Raw genomic sequence first — 21,434 nt, forward strand, 5'->3', positions numbered from 1 at the left:
TACAATATATAAATTGGATAAGTAAATTGCCTTATACCTATGATTATACTAACAAATTGTAGATTTAACTAGAATTGAAGAGACTCTCTCTTCAATTCTCTCTTCTATTTCTTCTCTTTAGCTGACTGATACATTCTTTTCATAACTTTTTAGTCTAAAGTATGTTTTGAGTTTATTTGAGTGATTATTAATATCGTGTTTTGAATCATAGAATACTTAAAAATAATCTGCATTTTTTGACATAAGGTTTATGACAAAAAATGCAGATTTCGGTTACAGGTTACTACATAACTAGTTCGATTTACTAGACGATTATTTTAATCAAATAGTTTCTAAGTTTTTAAAACTGGTTGTTTCTATCTGCGCTAATACTTATAATGCCTACTTGGTACGGCTAAGCTGATACTGACTCTACAAAGACATACCTACATTTTACAGCTGGAAAGACGACTTGATGAAACATTGTATTGCTGCTAGTGCAACAATAGGTAGAAAGATGAATTTTCTAGGCAACCCACTTTATACCACGGGAGGTGGTATAACAGAAATTCTGTGAATTCCATAATCACGGAAAACTGCTAGAAATAATAAAGATGAAGAATTACGTTGCAAGTTCCCTCAAAATAAATTTATTAAATATAATATAAGTAAGTAAGACATGCCTTATCTGGCAGTATGATGCTGTGCATTCCACATTCTGCATTAAATTGATTTATAATGCGTAATAAATTAACGTAGCTCATATCGTGGCTTAATGTACTTGGTTATAAGTAGGAAATAAGTAATAGGTAGGTAACTTAGTCATAATTGGAAATGCCGCTTTTTGTATTTCATTCCTTGTTTACATTTCACACTCAAATGCACAATAAAAGTGATTTAAGTTATCTTTATGTTGATATATAATATAATGTAACAATATTCATTTATGGATTCTTATAAATATAAGATTTTAATGGACAGATTGAAGTGCTGGACGCCTTAAAAAATTTATTTAAATTACTCAAATTATCGGTTATTAGTTAATGCTGGAGGCCAAGTAGTTTTGAAAAATTTCAAAAAAGGAGGAGGTTCCCAATTCTGTCGTAATTTTTTTGTTAGCTTTTGTTAAATTTGAGAAAAGCGTTAATAAAATTGCTTACAAAAAGAACGGCTTTTTTATACAACTAAAAAGCAAGACCTAGGTAAATAATTTTTCACAACATCTTTAAGTCGGTGCCAAGTAAAATGTAAAAAAATTCTGGTACGTTCCTTGCTACTATATAAAAAGAAATACGAAGTATATGATCCATAAATAGTAACTTTTACATTTTACTTGGCACCGACTTAAAAATGTTGTCGAAAATGTTTATTTTTTGCTTTTTAGTTGTATTACGAAGTCGATTCTTATTTATCAACATTTTTATTTCTAAATTAATTTCATTTTATTTAAATTTCCTACGTCTTTTTCTTCGCAACCCGGATTGGAGCAGCACGGTTGGGTTAATAATTTCTCCTACCGATCAATAAAACATGATATGAAGATTAACACAGAAAAATATCCAGACATTGAAAAACATTCATCACACAAATATTTTCCAGTTGTGGGAAACACATGAGTGTTATCCAGTTAACATAACTTCCCACGACTGGCAAATTTTGTGTGAACAGGAATGTTTTTCAGTGCCTGGATGTTTATCTGTATATTACATATAATTAAGGACAAAAACAGTGAAACACCCCGTGCACGTCTCACTTCACACTCCCATAATGTTGCACTAGCACTTTTCCCATTTTCCCCATTTTTTGTTAAAACGTTTGGAACATTAGAGGTAAAATAATTACTATCAACTGCTAAATAGATCAAGTGACTAACCGCCTCTTCGAAAAACACTACTAAAGTGTAGTGGTTTTCTGATGCTTGTGTATGTTTTTCTTCTGTCTATCTATGTACCTGTACCTTTGGGCTAGATGGCGATGTGTGTATAGTCGTAGTATATTTATTTATTTATATTTATTATTATAATAAAAATAATTCCGTTCCATGTATGTCCTATGACATATATAATGAGCCATATATGTCTATAAAGGGTCGTCGACGTCGCAAGTGCGACTCGCATCGTGTGAAAAAATCCCGGCGAGTAATGCAGATGACTGCGAATGATTGTCGGTATAGGGTGTGGCCGCATTAGTAGGGTTGCCAAAGCAAAAGCAAGCTTTTTTGTTGCTAAAATTGCGACCTCATAAGTTGAGTTCCCGGTTCGATTTTCCGGTTTGGTCTATCTGGCTCTGGCTTTGGCTAGGCTTAGGCCGGAACTAGTTACGACCACACCGACAAAGATGGGCAGCCAAGCAATTTAACGTTCCGGTACGATCGATTAGAAGGCGAAGGCGTAGAAATTGATTAGAGGTAGAGGACGTACCTGCCATATGCCTAATAGGTTACCAGGTAAGTCAAGTGCTATTTGGTAGTGACATAAAAATAAAATAAATAAATATACTATGACAATACATACATCGCCATCTCGTCCCAAAGTAAGCGTAGCTTGTGTTATGGGTACTAAGATAACTGATGAATATTTTTTATAAATAATATAAATAATACTTATAATATACATATAAACACCCAGACGCTGAAAAACATTCATGTTCATCACACAAACATTTTTCAGTTGTGGGAATCGAACCCACGGCATTGGACTCAGAAAGCAGGGTCGCTGCCCACTGCGCCAATCGGCCGGAAATAAAACTTTTCAAACTGTCAAAATTGCCTATTCTATATCTTATAATTGCTGTAATTAAATAATGACTATATTACTTCTAAATATTAGTTTAGTAGTTTCAGAGTTGATCTTTTAAAAACCAAATAAGCAAAACTTTTCTCTATATAATCTTATAATGTCAAAATACCCTAACTTGCTTCATGTTTTCTTGTTTTATGTTATATTTTTTTTCGGTATGCAATAAAAGTGTGTTCTTTAATTTATTCAATGTCACAAAATACTGCTCATAAAAATAATATCTTCCGAAAAGCTTCGACCAACATCTTAAGAAGCTTTCGCTTGGTTGTTGGATCAAGGGTCGGACACAGTAGGCAGTAGTCCTTGAAACGGCGCGTATTGTGGAGGAGGTTTCTCACTCTGGAGCCCTGACCGCCGGTTGCTTGGGCATTCAAAAGCCCCGCGAGCGGCGGGTGGATGTTTTTTTTTTATAAATTTTTAATAGTGTTTTTTTATTTTATTTTTAAGCATTGTAAGAGTTTAAAAAGAATAAATGATAGATAATATCTTCCTATCAATATCAGCCCACGTGTTCAAACCACTAGGTAGTGATTGTGACCGCAAACCGTATCATTTACGCGTAACTATTTATCTGCTAGATGTGGTACAAGCACACGAGCCTCCTGCACCGGGTCACGTAATCCAGTCTGACTCCTCGCTACGAGTAACTGCGAATACGAACGGTTCAAGTAATCGATCTCTTCGTTAGATCGCTTTACAATGCAGCGACATGCCGTCCGACAATAAGTTTATACACCTAACAGGCTAGCCCGCTACCGTCTTAGACTGAATCAGGTGAAATTGAAGTCAAGGACTCTTAGCGGAAAAAATATAGATTAGTATGTGTGCCATTATTATGAAAATTAAGCTTAATTTGCTATACTCCGCGAAAAGCAGTTGTTAAGTTAACAATTATACTCCTGACGATGCTCCGGTTTCGAGGGAAACGTGCGTAGAGGGTGCATTGCCGAGGATCTGTTTGGTGTGGAATATAGGGATTGAAGAAGTTTATAACTTGCAGCATATAGATTCTCTTGCTTTTGGCCGAGTATAGCAAGTTCAGCTTAATTTCCACAATATATCATGGAATACCGCAAAGTAAGTAGTAAGCTTTTATCCGATACTGGTGCCTTTATTAACCACGATGAGAAAATTCTGTATATTTACTTTCAAAGGGTTGTTATAACAGTTGTCGATCTCTGTGTTAGACCGAATTTCAATTTACAATGTTTATTTATTTATTTATACTCTTTAATAGTACACCACTCAGAAAAACGAGACAAAAAAAAGAACAAACACATGAAGAATGAAGCAGGATACAAAAGGCGGCTTTAGGCGGCAATGTTCGACAAGAAGTTAAATCATCACCTACGCCATTTTTAATCACGAAGAAACAGATATGGTCAGAATAGAGAATTGTCAGCAACATGGTATAATCACGTTACAATGTAGAGATGAACTGCTCGATGAAAAGTTACACTACGTCATTAAATGGGGCTGTGGTTAAAGTTATCGACTTCGTCGTAAATTATAATGCAACGACATGTCACACGACAAAATGTTAAAACAAAAACCTGTGCCATTTTTAACCACGATGAAATATAATTCTTTTTATGTTATAGAAGTTTGATCGATGAAAAAGGAAGTATGTATTTTAAAAATATTAAAAATTCTTAGTTTTATTTATTTTTATTTACGTAATGGTTAGGTATTCTTATCTTACGGTTATACTTAATTTTTGTCCCCGTAGCTTTAAATCATCCCGTTTGAGTGATTGAATGAATATGTCATAATTTGAATATCTTAAACCGTGTTGTTACAAATTACGGTTAGAAGTATGATGCGAATGTATGAATAAAGACAAAAAGTATTGGAGCAAAAAGTCCTTAGTTTGATTTCACGCTTATAAATGACCGACATTTTGCAAGGTTGTTTACTGCAACTGCACTTTGGAACGCATTTTTTATATAATTTTATATTTATGTTATTACTTTACGATATTTTATACCAGCGTAAGATTTCTCTTCGATGAAGTTTTATGATAACTGCCCCTGAATTACAAAATGCGTCGTTATGGCAACCATCGCGATTACTGTTATTGATTCAATTTATGTTATCATCAGGACTATCATTTCAACCGATGAATGCCGCCACCATATGGAACGCATAAATCGGATGCCTAGTAAGGCAATTCCTAGCGAATAAAACGTTTCACCAAGTCTTATGTGAAGCCTAACGACGTTAGAGAGTAAAGACACCGATTGGGCGCATCCTATAGTTCTCGTAAACTGACACTTGACAGATGAAAAAAAAAAAAAAAACTTCGGTTTTTTTAATAACCTGAATTCCGTACGACAATAATACGATTTATATGAGTTGTCTAGAAAAATCGTTTGGTGAAAGGTAAAAAAAACCTAGGAATCTTCTTTGATAAGGCGTTAATTACTTAGGCATTGCCTTGTTCGTCCATTGCATTTTGATGTAAAAATTCAGTTTTTTTAATAAATTATGTCTTTTTTTCTTTAGTTCGGTTGACCATATTATTCCGCATGATCCTCATAGGTCTGTTAACCACCATGTTTCGGAATCAAGATTTCGTAGGCAACATGCACAGTTTTAAATGTTTCTAGTTTTCTTTTCTTTTAACAATAAAACCACTTTTGTAGTAGAGAGGATAAATAAGCTAATCTTTTGTAGTAGAGAATAAATAATTTAAAAAGATCATGCCAGCGAAAATTTTTGTTTGCTGTCGTCTGGAAATAAATATCCTAAACAATTTGATGAACAGTGAAAATTAAATTAAATTCGGACGATAATGATCGAAGTTATAGGTTTTAATATTGCTTATTAGTTGAAAGATGACAGTTATTTTGGTAACGCAATGTACCAGTAGGTATGGCTTTTAGAAATACAATTTACCGATTTGCGTGAAAATAAAATATCCTCCGCGAAATACTACTTTTTACGCAATTTTTTTAATAAATCGTTCTTAATTCTTACATAAATTTATTCTTTTTTACTTCCCTTTAAATCTATTATCGAGAATAAACATTAATAAATCGAAACAGCGGCTGTCATTATTTTGATATATGTGGTTGTATCATACTTATATTATTTATTAATTTGGAGGCTTTTATATCTGTCAGTTTCACCATATCACCTGATAGCAATTAAATAATGATGCAGTCATCTGAAAAAGTGCGGGTGTAAGACAAGGTGGATTGCCTTCACCTATTTCTTTTAATCAGTGTTTTAATGCATAATTTTTTATTTCATAGGATTTGTATACTTAACAATTGTGCAATGGGTACGTAATTGACAACATTCGTGGTGCTGTGATGTACAATTTTGTTAATCTCGACAGACGGAGAAGGATATTGCATTCTTAGACTAGACTTTGGTGTTTGTATTTTCTGGATCTGACTGGATCACAGCAATGAGGAAACAAACACTATGGCTATCACAAACTGTTTCTAAAATGGTTTTATTCAAGAAATCGAAGTCCTATGGACTAGATAATATGACTTTATCTTTATTTATAAAAATATAAATATTATAAGTATGACAAACATTTGCCATCATTAAAAATAAAGTAATGTCCTTGTTCCTAATAAAACTTAAATTTGTATTGTTATCTAAACGTGTTAAGAGTCACATCTAAACGTCTACTATTATACAATAAAATGTAAGTTAAACTTATTATCTCTTGAAATTTACTACTTTTATAACACACAGATTACGTGTTTTAAAAATGGAACATTAGTTACTGTTAAATAATTATAAAATGCATTGCTTTAACTAAGCTACTTTTCAATATCAAATATATAACACGCGGTACATGTGACAAATAATTCTTAGTCGAAGTATTGTCTTGAGTCATTTGATTTGTTAGAGTTATTGAGGTGTGAAATGGCAAAACGGGAAAAACCAATAAAACCTTAAGGTAGATAACCTTTTCCTTACTATATTCTGTTCGTTAGTCATCTTCTTTAGTCTTCAATTTGCTTATTTGTATTTGACCTACTTCTATAAGTACGTACGTATAAAATAGTATTAGTATGAGATCAACTATTTGCATCATGAATTCTAAATTTAGAAGCGACTATTTATTGACCTAATGAAATTTGTTATCAAATTTTATTTAGCATTCAGCGATACTAGCTATCTATCTATCTACTAGCCCTTTGTTTTAACTGCTGCAGGTGAGTAGTACTTTTAGTATGAAAAAATGATTTTAACAAGTAACTGGAAGTTTTTATAGTTAGATTCTATTAACTTTTATTATCCTCTATAAATTGTGACAAATTGTAAAAATATAACATTTGTTCACATCGTTGCATATGAATTTATGTATTTCTGTACTATCGGAACCATGTGCAAAGTGAACAGGTAAGAAAGATTGGCTTGCTAAGCATGTCAAAAAGTTTTTCCTCACAGATGAAGGAACGGTGCTAAGATATTTATTAAAAGTAATATTAGGATACGAACGAACAAGTGAAAGCCGTGTGGGCAAGACTTAACCCTCACTTTTAGGGTGACTAAGTTCGGCATGCATCATTTATTTTTACACACCTCGCACGTCTAAATTTTCGGAATTATGTGTGTTACATAAAATTAAACATCAGAACCTTTGTAATAGACAAAATCTGAGTGCGGTCTTCTATGTATAACAGTATGAAGTATTTATTTATAATTTTACCCTCAAGTTTTTTATATAATTTCTGATTGATTTGTACGTTGTTTGCAGTTTTAAATATTACCTACATAAAATAAGTTGTAAATATTCTCATTGAGTGAAATTGTAATTTCTTTCGAGAAAAATAATCGTCTTTAACCACAAACATCACATTCTTTAACGGTGAAGGAAAATATCGTCATGAAACCTGTAATTTCTCCATAGCTCTTGCAAAGTTTAAAGTCTACCAATACGCACTTGGTCAGCGTAGTGAGCTGCAGATTTACACTTCGAATACTTGGAGCAGATCCGAGCCCCGTAGTAGGCAGGCTGATAACTTAAAGGAAAGCAACTTACCGAGCTACCATTTCCCGTACGTTGGGTTCTTGAAGGAAGACGTAGGTGGTTTGTACAGCGGATTCTCTCCCGTGCAGTCTTCAGCGTCGATGTTCTGGTACATAGGGTCTGTTAGAGGCATTGGCGGCGTCCGGTTCTTCCAGATGACGTAACCAGCGGTTGCGGCTGCCACTGCTAGCATTGCTATCACGCCCAGAACCACTGGGAGCGTCACTGTTGATAAAGATATCCACATGTACAGGGTTGTCATTTTAATCTTTCTTTTTAGTTTATTCCACAACGAGTTGGCCCTTGACTACAATTGCAGTCAATGAAGTAGTCTAAGACGTAAATTAGATAAGCTGTTAGAGAAACAGCAGTTGTAATAAACCCAACCCCTAATCGGTTCTTATGCGACTCCGTTCCTGACTGTTAAATCGTTTGACAGCACTTTATTGTCGGTAGGATGGTAAATAGCCAAGGTGGAAGTCTTGTACCAGACCAGACCAAAGAAAATTCGAAAATTATTAATGGCCAAATCCACTATGCTAGGGTTCCAAACCGCTACATATAAATGTCAAAGTCAAAGTCAATAGGTGGCACTTTTGATGCGTACATAAGAATTACACGGTAGTGAGATGATGGCGATAACCACATTCGTAATAAGGGTTCCAAACGCGCCCCGGTCTAAGAAGAAGCGCACAACAAACTAAGCCGGGTGTTATTTTTGTTGTCACCATCTCACAATGCCTTAATAAAAATAATTATTAAACTCGTTAAACCTTATTTGACATAATCAAATACCCCATTAACATTATCACAATAATAAGATAAATGTATAAATAGTTTAAATAAAAAACAAGCAGTTACCAGACATAGATACCCAAGTTAAAAGAAGTTAATATTTATTGTTCTTAATGTTACAAACATAAATTATCAAGACACACAAAGCAAGCGTTTTAACGACCACAATGCAGTGGTAATGCCAAAATATCAAACAGTCTAGTTTACACAGTTGCTTTTATTCACTGCCTGGCACTCCGTAAATACACCATGTGTGTTCCATCATTATGTTGCATCTATCTCGCTTTCTCTTGAACAAATTAACCGATTGTTATGAGTTTTACTCTTTCACCCCTATAAAAATAATCATTGACAAAATGTTATCTATTTTTTGTTCTGTTAAAGTAATTTTTTTCTAAGTAGCTCTTTGTATGTTCACTGTTTTCGTTATGTTTATATTATGTTATGTTACAAATGATTATGACATAAGCATAATTTATTCATACAGTAGATAGATATGTACAAGAGTTTCTACACCTCTAGTTAAATTAAGTAAAAGTAATAAAGGAAGTAGGGAAAATATTTACAAAAATGGAACATGGTGATGATGATTTTTATTTGGTGTTATTTACCTTTTACCCAGGAATTTAAATAGTAATATAGGTAAGTTGAATTATGTATTCAAGGAGTGGACATTTTGACTGAGGACCGTTTGACATTGACTGCGCATTATCTGCTGACATCCGTGAAGGAATTCCGTCCTTCACATTCAAGAATTTTCATCAGATTATAACCAAATTCAAAAAAAGAACTAGATAAAGAAGCAAAATCACCTAAACACATCAGATAATATACTTCAATCAATTAAATGAAGTTCTTTTTAAATTTGTTTTTGGGGCTATAAACATGCAAAATTTTTAGGACTAAAACCATATATAATAAAAAGATGTAAGTAAGATACCATAAAGTATCCAGTATTCATTTATTTAAAAAGGTATTATTTTAACAGTTTAAATTTCACCACGAGTGTCTCCGCAAATGTTGACATCTATTTTTGGCGCAGTTTCCGAGAAGGAACTGAATGAAATACCAACTTTACGATAGCGAACTTTTCGATGAAAGCCGTAAACATTTTTGATTAATATTTTATAGTCTGCCTTTCACTTATAAATGGATTGCTAGTAAGTTCAATTCCAAAGCCTTTATTATTTATTGTAATAATGGATATTGGATGTCGAAAGATTCAATATGATTTCCAATCTGTATGCTTCCCGACTTCTTAGGCCTTATCTTAGGAATCTTTTACGCCGATTTAAGCAATTATTAGAATAAAGTCCGGTGCGTGCCGTAACATATTTGGCCAATTTAATTTTGTCCATCAGGTAGAGGGACAAAATAATTTAGGTCAAAATAAATAGGCACGCACAGGATTTTATTCTAATAATTGCTCAAATCGGTGTTAAAGATAGCTAAGATAAGGCCTAAGAAGTCAAGAAGCACATAGATTGGAAGCACATAGCCAAGCGTAAATTATAACGAAAAAGAAAGGAAAAGATATTTAGATACTCACCACTAACACCGCCAACCACTTGTTCTCCAGCCACCGGATCACAGGAGCTCATAATCATGTAGTAGGTTTCACCATTATTATCCCTCATCGCTGCGTATTCGATATTACAATCGTTAATCGTGCTGTTACATTTGATCCACAGTTTTCTATTGAAATCATCTTTATACGTCATGAGGGTTTGGTTGTATGGCAGCCTGTATAGAGGGAAGTGGCAATCCTGGCATTGGCCTGGCAGAGGGCTGGCAAGGCACTGATCGCAGTAGTTGGTTGTCATACAAATGTCTGCACAGTAGTTGTCTTGGTCGAAGTATCTGGAGCCTTCTTTGTCGGTGAAGCATTCGCACTGGTCACAAGGACCGCATACTCCATTCCCTGAGCACTCCGTCTGAATAAAGGGAATGTTTATGATTAAGATGTTTTGTTATTAGATACCTATTAAAGTTAAATAAACTGAGTTCAAAATGTTCTGCTCTTTTAGTGGTTTTATATTTTATCGCAAGTACTTCACCATAAATTCTGCAATCATTCTTCTCAATCCTCACTTTCTGTTCTCTATCCATGTAGATCGTCACCAGAATCTTAGCAAATTTAAAAAGGACAGGTAAAAAATTAGGGCCATTACATTACATATAATACCTACTTATGTAATGATATAAAACTTTACGGGGGAAGGGGGATTTCAAATTAGATTTAAATCCCCCTTCTCATTATGAGGGCGACCTTTGCCCCTTAATGATTATTGTAGTGGGCAATCGTTGGTTGATGATGATCAATATGATGATAAAAGCTAAATCAAATTTTTCACAACATTAAAATCCAACCAATCCAGTGATAGACATAGAATTTAGCCATATCTCATGTTGAGATTTTAATGTTACAGAGCATATATAAAACAAAATATTATGTTTTTTTTATAAATATACTACAATACACACATCAGCATCTAGCCCCAAAGTAAGCGTAGCTTGTGTTATGAGTACTAAGATGACTGATGAATATTTATTTGAATAATATACATAAATACTTAGAATATAAATACAAACACCCAGACACTGAAAAACATTCATGCTCATCACACAAACATTTTCCAGTTGTGGGAATCGAACCCACAGCCTTGGACTCAGAAAGCAGGATCGCTGCAAACTGCGCCAATTTATTTCAAAGGAACTTTGCACTTTTCGCATAATCACGTATCTTGTTACTGTAGCTTACATTTAGATAAATAATATACAGCATAATTTTATATTATAGACAACTTCCTTAATCACTTTACCACCTAGGTATTACACGTTTTTGACTTGATTGACTGACTATATATGTTTCTACTTGTTCTACTTACATTACTTCTGGCCGAGTCTGTGCAAGGTACGTCACCTCTTTTCTTCTCGCAGATCGGTTGCTCGCAGAATGTGCCTATCCTAAAAAATAACATCCTTGTTAATATGAAAATACTACAAGTATTATATTAATAAAAACTTACAATAATAAATGTATTGGTAGAGATAACGTTAAAAGATATAGTTAACTAAAGGAACGTTATAAGAACTTTGACAGAAATAGTGTAACACATTAATCAGTAAAATTCAAAGTAAGGCTTTCGTAACTAATGTGTTAAATCTGAATGTCGAATGGTTTTTTTTGTAATTTAAAACTAATAATAATATTTTAGAAAAAACTTTAATGACTTCAAAATAAGTATAAAATGGGTTCGTTCAAAAGTTATCCTAGATAAATATACAGACAGACAAAAAGTTAAAAACACGTGTTTGACTCTTGTCGTTAAGAGCTTAATAAGGTATTTATTTCGAAATCGCAACACACACTTCAATTTTATTATATTTAGATTGTTAAGGTACAATATTGAGACAGAGGGAGAGAGAGAGGTATCTAAAAAGCAGTTAAACGATTAGCACACTTAACACTGATTTATATTCGTTTCACGTAAGCAGTTAATCGAATATTAATGGGGTATTGACGCGTAAATCTGATAAAATGTCGGGTTAGGAATGCATAATTTTATTAAACCGTCCACTTTAACTTGTTGGGCTGTCATCATTAGTTTTCGTTGCATAATATTTGTGAGCATTGAGAGAAACTTTATGGGTTTTATAAGTGCTCTCTTTAAATGTTTCTTAATTACCTATGGAGTCATAAAAATTAAAGCAAGGTGGTGCTTCACTTTACCCAAACTCTTTAAGTGTTATGTGAATAGGTTCGATTACTTTGTAATTTTAATAGCTTATATTTTAACATAGTTAATAGGTCTCCGTAAGTGGTGAAAGCTCAGTGGTAAGAGCTTCGGCTTCCCGAAGAGTTGGATTGAGTTCGATTCCAGCATGCACCCTAAACTTTTTGGAGTTATGTGCGTTTTTAATTTAAGCAATTGAGATACTGCTTACTTTAACGGTGAAAACAACGAAAGGAAACTAGCATGCCTGATAGTTTTTCCCAAAGGCATGCGAAGTTTAACCAATTCGAACTAGGCCAGGTGGCAAACTACGGGTTTACATTCGCGAGCTTTTACTCGCTATGTCACTACATAGCTAGTACATAGTGAGCTGATGATGATTATGATTTTTAATAGAATTCAGATAAGATTTTCGCATTTCTAATATTAGTTAGGATTTCGGTAAGTATCAAACTGGTATCAATATATCGCTGCAGACTTCTCAACTACTCTGTATCAGAAGACTCCGTCCCACCTTTAGCACGGTGGTAGGGAATTATTCCCTGTTAAAATTAGCAGGTTTTTCATACTCAGTCTTAAGACGCAGCAGAGATTTACCCCTGGTACCCATCCCATAATTATAATTAGAAGCGGCGCAATAATGATGTCAAGTATAATGTAAAGCACTTTTAATGCCGCCACGCCTAAAGAAAGTGGGGCTCGCAAGTCTATAATTAGCTTTGCAGCGACCAGATGAACTTTAACAAAGATGCATTTTGTTCAGAGCATTTGCAGCTCTGATTAAAACTGGCATAAGTTAATGCTACGGTATTCGCGACGTTCACTAGAATTAGCGGTACGACATTAACCATCCTTAAGTCCTTAAAATTATTATAAATGCGCCAGTTCGTTTTATGTTTGATTGTCTTTACCTTACGCCCTAACTAAAAAAATAAATAAATATACTTCGACAATAAACACATCTCCATCTAGCCCCAAAGTAAGGGTAGCTTGTGTTACGGATTCTAAGATAGCTGATGAATATATCTATTAATAAAATACACAGAAATACTTATAACATGCTCGTACATATAGACACTGAAAACCATTAATGTTCGTCACACAAACATTTTCCAGTTGTGGTAATCGAAACCACGGCCTTGGATCAATCAATCTACTTGATAATTGAAAGGATGTGAAGTAAAATTGGCTTTTTTATTCCAGGAAAACAAACGGTCCCCACGGGATTTGTAAAAAAAACCCGTAACGTTACAGAACTCATAACTATGATGTCTCACAGCGTAGGTTCTATCAATCATATAGATTATTCAACTACCACCATTTCTTTCTCAGTAATGGAATTTTTTAGTAAGTAAATGCCAGTTTTTGATATTTTAGTTAACATTATATGTCATTATATGTATCCATATTTTATTTTGCATATAAATCTGGGGTGCTATTGAAAAGGCGATTTATTGACATTTTGTAAAAACTCAGTTTCAGACTTATACCCCGAAAAATTGCCCTCTGAAAAAAATCCAGCTTGCCGAATAGTAAAGTATATTTAAAAATAACAGTACAGATGTGACATCTAGACGGCCGACTGGCGTAGTGGGCAGCGACCCTGCTTTTTGAGTCCTAGGCCGTGGGTTTCGATTCCCACTACTGGAAAATGTTTGTGTGATGAACATGATTGTTTTTCAGTGTCTGGGTATTTATCTGTATATTATAAGTATTTATATGTATTATATTCATAAAAATATTCAACAGCTATCTAACCCATAACACAAGCTACGCATACTTTGGGGCTAGATGGTGATGTGTGTATTGTCGTAGTATATTTATTATTATTATCTGAGATGTTGTTCCTAGATCTACCGCTTTATAAATATCACGAAGTAGTTGTCACTTTCTATTGGATTGGATCAATAGATTACGTTGTGCGTAATCCATTGATTTATCTTGAAAATATTACCTTTTTAGCATAATTATTACCTATATTGTACATGTAAATATGAAAATTAAACGTATAATGCTAATTTACAAGAAACTGACAGCAGAGAATTAGTGATAAATATGGATTAAGTTTAATCATTATTACTATAATTATGTGCATGAAGTAATAAAATTTAATGTGCCTGCCACTGTAAATGTGTATAATTGACGCATTTTATAAAATACGTATTAAATATTAAGTGTAAAGAATTGCAAAAAGCCAGTTTCCCATTATTACAGCATATTATTTAATGCACAAACACATTTATTGCCAGTTTTATCTCTAAGTTTGATTCACATTAAGTATCTCCTTTACCAATTATCTAAATAACATGATGTAAATAGCTAGGCTTATCTACATAAGAATGTCTCGATAGTATGATACTTGTTTGGATTCGTTTCGGAAGTAGGTATGTGCGGCCTCTTATCATTTTTGTATATAACTTTTTTTTCATTTCGTTAAATAATGTTAAATATTGTAAAAAATATTAATGACAAATGTTTGCACGCCAATCTTGGCAGGATAAGTGACACTATCCCTATCCCTACTAATATTATAAATGTCAATGTAAGTTTGTTACGCTTTCACGCAAAAACTACTTAACCGATCCTCATGAAACTTTGTACACATATTCTTGGAAGTGTTAGAAGAAATATAGGATACTTTTTATCCCGACATTAAGCTCGGTTGCTTTGGGAGAGGGGATGAAAGTGTTTGACGATTTTACACCATAACTCCGACAAATTATAACCAATTTAAATAATTATTTTGTGCTATAGAGGTTATAATATATATTTAATTATGCCCAAACTTTGTGTAGATCTGATGAGTGTGGTTGGAGATAGAGCACAGAACTCCTCAGCGGACAACAGCAAACCCATCATTTAAGGCTTAGCGATACTGAATACTTTAATTTTTTTTAGAACTACCTACTGTTACTGTTACTCAAACGCGGACGAAGTCGCGGGCAACAGCTAATAAAATATAATTATTATGAAACATGTCGCATGTAACATATTTTGGCAAAATGAAATGGATTGATTGATAATGATTCTGTAACACAAGAAGTTTTTCTTACCATCCAGCATGACACGTGCAAACGCCACACGAAAAGCTTCCTCTTCGATTGCACCTTGGAGACTGCGCTTCGACAGCGTCACTGCAGCCACACGCGCAAGGTACATGGAACTTTATCACGGAACTGTCTTCAATTCCTCCCACAGACACTTTTACGTTGAAGAACTCGTAAGTTTTTCCATCAGCGCCGCAGAAGGTCGTCTCGGGCGCTGCTTCGATGGTGGTCGTACAGGTCTCCCCTTGACAATATGTTTGCTTCGTGACTTGGAAGTCGGAGTTTTGGGTCGAATTAACGACATACTCCACCTGTGACCAAAACACGTATATAGGATACATTATTATCAGCATTTAAGTATTAATACAGTTACACAGTACATTATAGTATGCAGTTTATAGACCCATACGTTTAAACAGGTTAGAGGGCTCTAACGATTATCATCATGATACGAACCGATTGTCGTCCACTGCTGGTCTTTTGTAGGGAGTTCCAAAATCCTTGGTCCTGTGCCGCATTTTTGCAGCAAAACCTTAAGCAAGCGACTCGCTTGAAGTCCTCTGTACACCTAGTTGAGGGTCGTCCATTCCATTTCCATTCACACCCCAAAGTCTATCGGATCTTCGGCTATGTGCATTGGCCATTGTCATTTCAGTTTAGCTTTGAGCTATGTCGGTAACTGTAGTTCTATGTATCTCCTCATTTCTGATTAGATCACGGATATAGGTACTCTGGACATCGCTCTCCACATCGCATGCTGAGTGACTCTGAGCCTTAGAGAGATGAGGTACTTACCAAACGTTACATAATTAACATTTTTTTTAGCATTAATTGACCGGCCGAGCAGACGAAATACGAGTATTTTTTATCTGTCTATTAGATCAGGCCATCTAACGGACAGATAAATATTTCGTTCACTTATCAGAAATTGTACGCAGACAGTCGCGTGGAACTGCCGAAAGTCTATCATTTTTTAATGGGATTGTTAAAATGACAGGGCAAGCATAGTAAGTTAAAATCTTAATAGTTTAACATAATTATAATAATGTGTATTATAATGTTATTGTTATGTTGAATTACTTTTAATGGGTCATCAAGACTACATTATGTATTTAGTAATTATATGTGACTTAGCAGAGCGTCACAAATTACTAAATTACGGTATTGTGTGTATTTAGATTTTACATTATTTCTATACCAATTACAGCGGTGGAAACATTTTCGCAAGTTTAAGTTGAAATTCTGGGAAGCAAACCTTGAATCTTGGTCGGGTCAATCGCTATGATAAATTGAAGTGTACGTCTGTTCAATTCAAATAAAATCATATAGCCATATCATATTTATTATTTGTTGTTTTAATTATTTAAATACGTACCTTTTGCTCAGAAGTTTTCGACGGGAAGGTGAAGTTCAAACTGGCACGATTGCCTACTTCAAGGGTCTGAAGGATGTACTTGGGGCTCAAGAGTATCCCTTGCTCTTCGACCTTAGTCGACGTAAGAAGTTTTTCCCTGTTGCCTTGACACCAAGTGTCGGGTGTATCTCTCGAACATCGTTGTACCTGTAAGAACAAAAAATATTAAAAAAAAACAAATTAAATAATAACACTTGAATTAAAAGAGTTTTCATATGACTTCAGAGAGTCGAACAAACACACATGGCTATTAAATTTTTAGGATCCCCTCGTTGGATCCGATTTAGATTGAATGTAAATAAAATCTACCCCTTTTTGGCTACACCAAGTCGTCCATAAAGAATGGAGAAGTTTAACTGAGAATTTTTAAGTTGATCGAAGAGTTAGGTTTATCCACATAATATTTCTTTTTGCTAATCAGACGTCTTCAACACTAATAATGTTATACACCGGTTTTGGTGCGAAATTATGTATTGGTTCTATCTATTTCACAATTGCGCACCAAAACAGAGAGAGAGAGATAGTCTTAAATGTATCCACAAAGGAAATGCAATTACAGTTTTACAATCTGTAACTCTGTATGCAGGGCCGATAATCATGTTTAACATTTCCCTGACGTAATAATGTTTAAGGGCTAAGTCGGTTCTCATGATTAGTCTGCTTATCAAGTCAGCTATGGAAGCTTCTGTATTTCTATAATTAAGTGTCATAAAACTATAACCACCCAATTAGCAGGGCATTCAAGCTAAGCGTATAAGGCAAGGCAGAACTGTTCGTAAGCTTTATATGGATGGCGCCTGGAATCTAGATTTATACCAAGAAAAACCTTAATTGGTACTGGTAGATCAATGGCTGACACTGATGTTAGGTAAGTAAATTTAATAATATCATATCACAGGTCTACTAGAGGCTTCGCCCGCGTATAATTACCTACTACAACTTGGCACGTATAGATACTATTTGCGCACGCGGTAAACTTCATGTGCTTGTATTATAAAGGAAATCACGGTTTTCAACTCGAACCTATGCTGTTTGGCGGTGGTAATAAGCATGGCGGTGGTAGGTACTTCCCCGGACGAGCTCTCTCACCAAAAGCTCTGATACTCCTTCGAACTATATAAAACTAACCGTTTTCTTTCCTACTCGTAGTAGATAAAATAATAAATCCGTCAGCGTGTCACTGTTTATACGTTACGGCGGCTTAATGAGCGCCCTAATGAATTTCAAGCGAGATAAAATAATGAACCCGGTCTTTAATAGATGTATAAGAAACGCGTTTGAAATTAATGTGTCTTCTATTAGAATTGTGTCAGCGATGAATTTTATTTTAATTTGACTGCCCTATATTGGATGGATATATAGATAGAACTTTCAACATTTAATAGGAAATATGCTAGCTCAATTGTTATTAAGTTGTACAAGTTTTCCCTTTGTTACTTGACAACCGATTGGCGCAGAAGGCAGCGGCCCTGCTTTCTGGGTCCAGTTCCCTGGAGAATGTTTGTGTGAGGAACACGAATGTTTTTCGGTGTCTGGGTGTTTATATGCATATTATAGGTATTTATGTATTATTGTTCATGAAAATATTCATCAGACATCTTGGTGCCCATAACACAGACTACGCTAACTTTAGGGCTAGCGTTCCGGAACAATGTTGCATAGAAACCGATAAGGGTTCAATATAACTGGTTAGCCCTTAAATACCTTATCATCACTTAGCGACAGTTTAACAGTTAACAGTGGTATAAAACAAATGTATGCATATTATTGACATGCAGAAATTAAAAAAAATATATATTAATTATAATTTATTTTATAATTTATTCTACATTTTCTTCATATCACAGAACAAGAAAAAAGTTACAGTAATAAAAAAGGAAAAGAAATAACAAAAGTAAACATAAAAAGCACTACATTTAACCATTAACTAAAAATAATTTGTAATAAAAAATAACTTATTTTATTTAAAATAATATATTGCAACATATTTATTTATTTATTTAATAGTTAGGATTTCAATAAGTTGAATAAGTATAGTGAACTGTTGCAGACGGCTCAGTTGAGTAAGCGAATCGTTAGGAACAACTGCAACGTGATGTTATGGGATTTAGTTGCACAACTCTTCATTATTGCTCAATGGTTAGATCTGTAAAATGTCCACTTGTAGAGGTAAATTCCTAATTCATTCTAGCTTCTCTATAATACTCTCATAATGTCTCTCATTGTGCTTGACTGGAATCACACCTGATGGTAAGTGATGATGCAGCCTAAGATGAAGCGCGCTTGCCTAGAAGATGCCTATTCACTCTTGATTTGAAGGTACCCAGATTATAGGTATAGAGGAAGACGGAAGATGGGAAGACATTCCAGGCCTTTGCGATGCGGATAATCTTTGAATCACAGTTTATGATGTACATAAGAATTAGCAATCCTCGTATGGTAGTTGTCAAAATTAATAAAACAACTCAGCGTAAAATGTTCTTTATTCACAGTTAAGATATTAACGTATATATAGAAAATCAGGGACCCTAATTACTAAGGTAATATGTAACGTAAATGCGGGTAGTTCTTGTAAAACAAGGTACTAAAAATTTTGATTTCAACGCAGCCTAAAGAATAAGGGTCACTAATCACAATTTGTGACGTAAATATAGGTTCCTGTACTGTATCAATATTTTTGTTACAAGTTACAATATAGCGTTTGGTCGCAGTCAAGATTCCAAGGTCATAGATAATTACAATTTGCGACGTGAAAATTGGCATTCCATATAAAGAGTTGGCAAAATTTTCGTCAAAAAGTTTACTTGGTGCGCAGTAAAGCTTTCAATAGCATATAAAATCAGTGGGTTGATAACTTGATTGTGAAATTTGCGTTTATATCAATTGTTGTTATTGACTAGTTCATAGCGAGCTTTTGATAAAGGTAGAATCATGTCAGCCAATAAGGAACCATTGCGGAGGGATCCCATAACTAACAAATAAGTAGAAAAACATTGATATCGCGTAAAGTAAAAAAAAAACTCGTTTAAGAATCATCACACGGCTCCTGAATGTGACTTGTTTTTGGTAACCAAAGACAACACAAACACATACAGACACTTAAGATCGGGAGATTAAACCAAAATGAATTTTGATAATACTTATTTATGTCAATAAAGTGATATCAAATTTCATGAGGAAACTCCGATTAACTCAATTTTTAGTTTTGTTTAGACATGCTTTCTACTATACAAACAATAAAAAAGAAAGTTATATGATAACTTGTAAAGCGTCGCGTTCATTAAAAAGCAAGTTGAAAGGGCAATAAACCCTCGCTGGGGTGGGAGTGGGAGTAGCAATAATAGCCGAGATGTCGATGATTATTCCCTCAGCCTCCACTATACACGCCTTATTCTGATTTAATCGTTACACTCATAACGCGGTCTCGTTTAATCTGTATGGACTAGATAAGGACGGAAGAAACTAATTTACGGCGCCTCTGATATGCACTTGAAGGTTTAATATTAGAATGAATTAGAATTCAATGTAAGTTGGGATGCATACATTCCATACAATTTACAAACCACATTATGGTGTGGTTTGAATGATTTGTATATCATCAAAAGATGTAAACACAACTTCTATTTACGTTACTTTCTTCCAAATCAGCTTGGATGAAACAAGCTTAGAGCTTTCGCTTTCTCTAAAAATTTGTGCACTTTTAATGAATTACATAAAAAATAAATTATATCAAGATATAAGTTGTTGTTTTGGTTCTTCAATGCTAATAAAAAAAACAACTTGTTCACTTACAACCCTGTCCTTAGTTAATAATTACTAAAAGTTATATAAGTTTACTATTTAATAAAACAAACACAAGTTGTTAAAAAATGTATTTAGTGAAAGTTTTTATACGATTCAGAATACGTTAAAGTTTGTTAGCTACGCGAGCATAATTATTCAATGCCTTTAGCGTGTGATTATGACGCTCCTGTGACTCTTAACAGTCTATAATTCTTTGAAACAATATAATTATATTTAAATTTATACTAGATCCTTCTGCTATTTTGTTAGAGCATTTTAAAAAAACGCTAATTATACGACGTATAATATTAAAATATTAGAAAAGTTATTTTCAACACTTGACCGAAAACAGAAACCAAATGCGGTATTCAAATCAAACTTCATTAATTCCGAGACAGGAATTTAAAGACTAGTGATAGTTGGTACATCAAAACTTCTTGTAAAACATTTTCTAGCAGGTTCATAAACAGAGTCCATAAACCCGGCCATAGTTACGTGGGCGGTAAAATTACACCCAAGCTTAGTTAAGCCTTCAGAGTAAGCCTGTTTGACGTGGGTGGTGCACATTACACTCATTATTGTGTAGGGTACACTATTGCAACACCTCCTATTCAGTTCAGTACTCCTGGTACGCTGGTATCTTATGTAAATAAAAACTTTACTAACTTTACTCTAAAATACCGACACTGACGTGCCGCGTCAGATGCTGCATAGAAACCGATTAGGGGGTTTAATATAAACGCTATACCCCTAACAGCTAAGCCCGCTACCATCTTAGACTGAACATCTCTTACCTCCAGGTGAGACTGCAGTCCAGTGCTAACTTGTATTGATTGTGTAATAAAAACATAGATAGATGAAGTCTTTGTTGCACATTATACA

The 21,434-nt window shown here is 34.2% G+C and overlaps 1 protein-coding gene across 1 annotated transcript in view; it reads right to left on the bottom strand.

Annotated features, from left to right (window-relative positions):
- The window catches only part of LOC120637105 (integrin beta pat-3-like), a 71,771-nt gene that overhangs the window by 23,911 nt on the left and 26,426 nt on the right, over window positions 1-21,434 (bottom strand). Inside the window, exons 2-6 of the mRNA XM_039908754.1 lie at window positions 16,731-16,916; window positions 15,362-15,666; window positions 11,460-11,538; window positions 10,121-10,505; window positions 7,789-8,001 (exon numbers count right to left, since the gene is read on the bottom strand). Of these exons, the coding sequence (XP_039764688.1) occupies window positions 7,793-8,001; window positions 10,121-10,505; window positions 11,460-11,538; window positions 15,362-15,666; window positions 16,731-16,916 (1,164 nt within the window). The 3' untranslated portion in view covers window positions 7,789-7,792. The remainder of the gene's footprint in view (window positions 1-7,788; window positions 8,002-10,120; window positions 10,506-11,459; window positions 11,539-15,361; window positions 15,667-16,730; window positions 16,917-21,434) is intronic.

This window comes from Pararge aegeria, chromosome 3 (genome assembly GCF_905163445.1).
Source record: "Pararge aegeria chromosome 3, ilParAegt1.1, whole genome shotgun sequence".
Taxonomy (NCBI): domain Eukaryota; kingdom Metazoa; phylum Arthropoda; class Insecta; order Lepidoptera; family Nymphalidae; genus Pararge; species Pararge aegeria.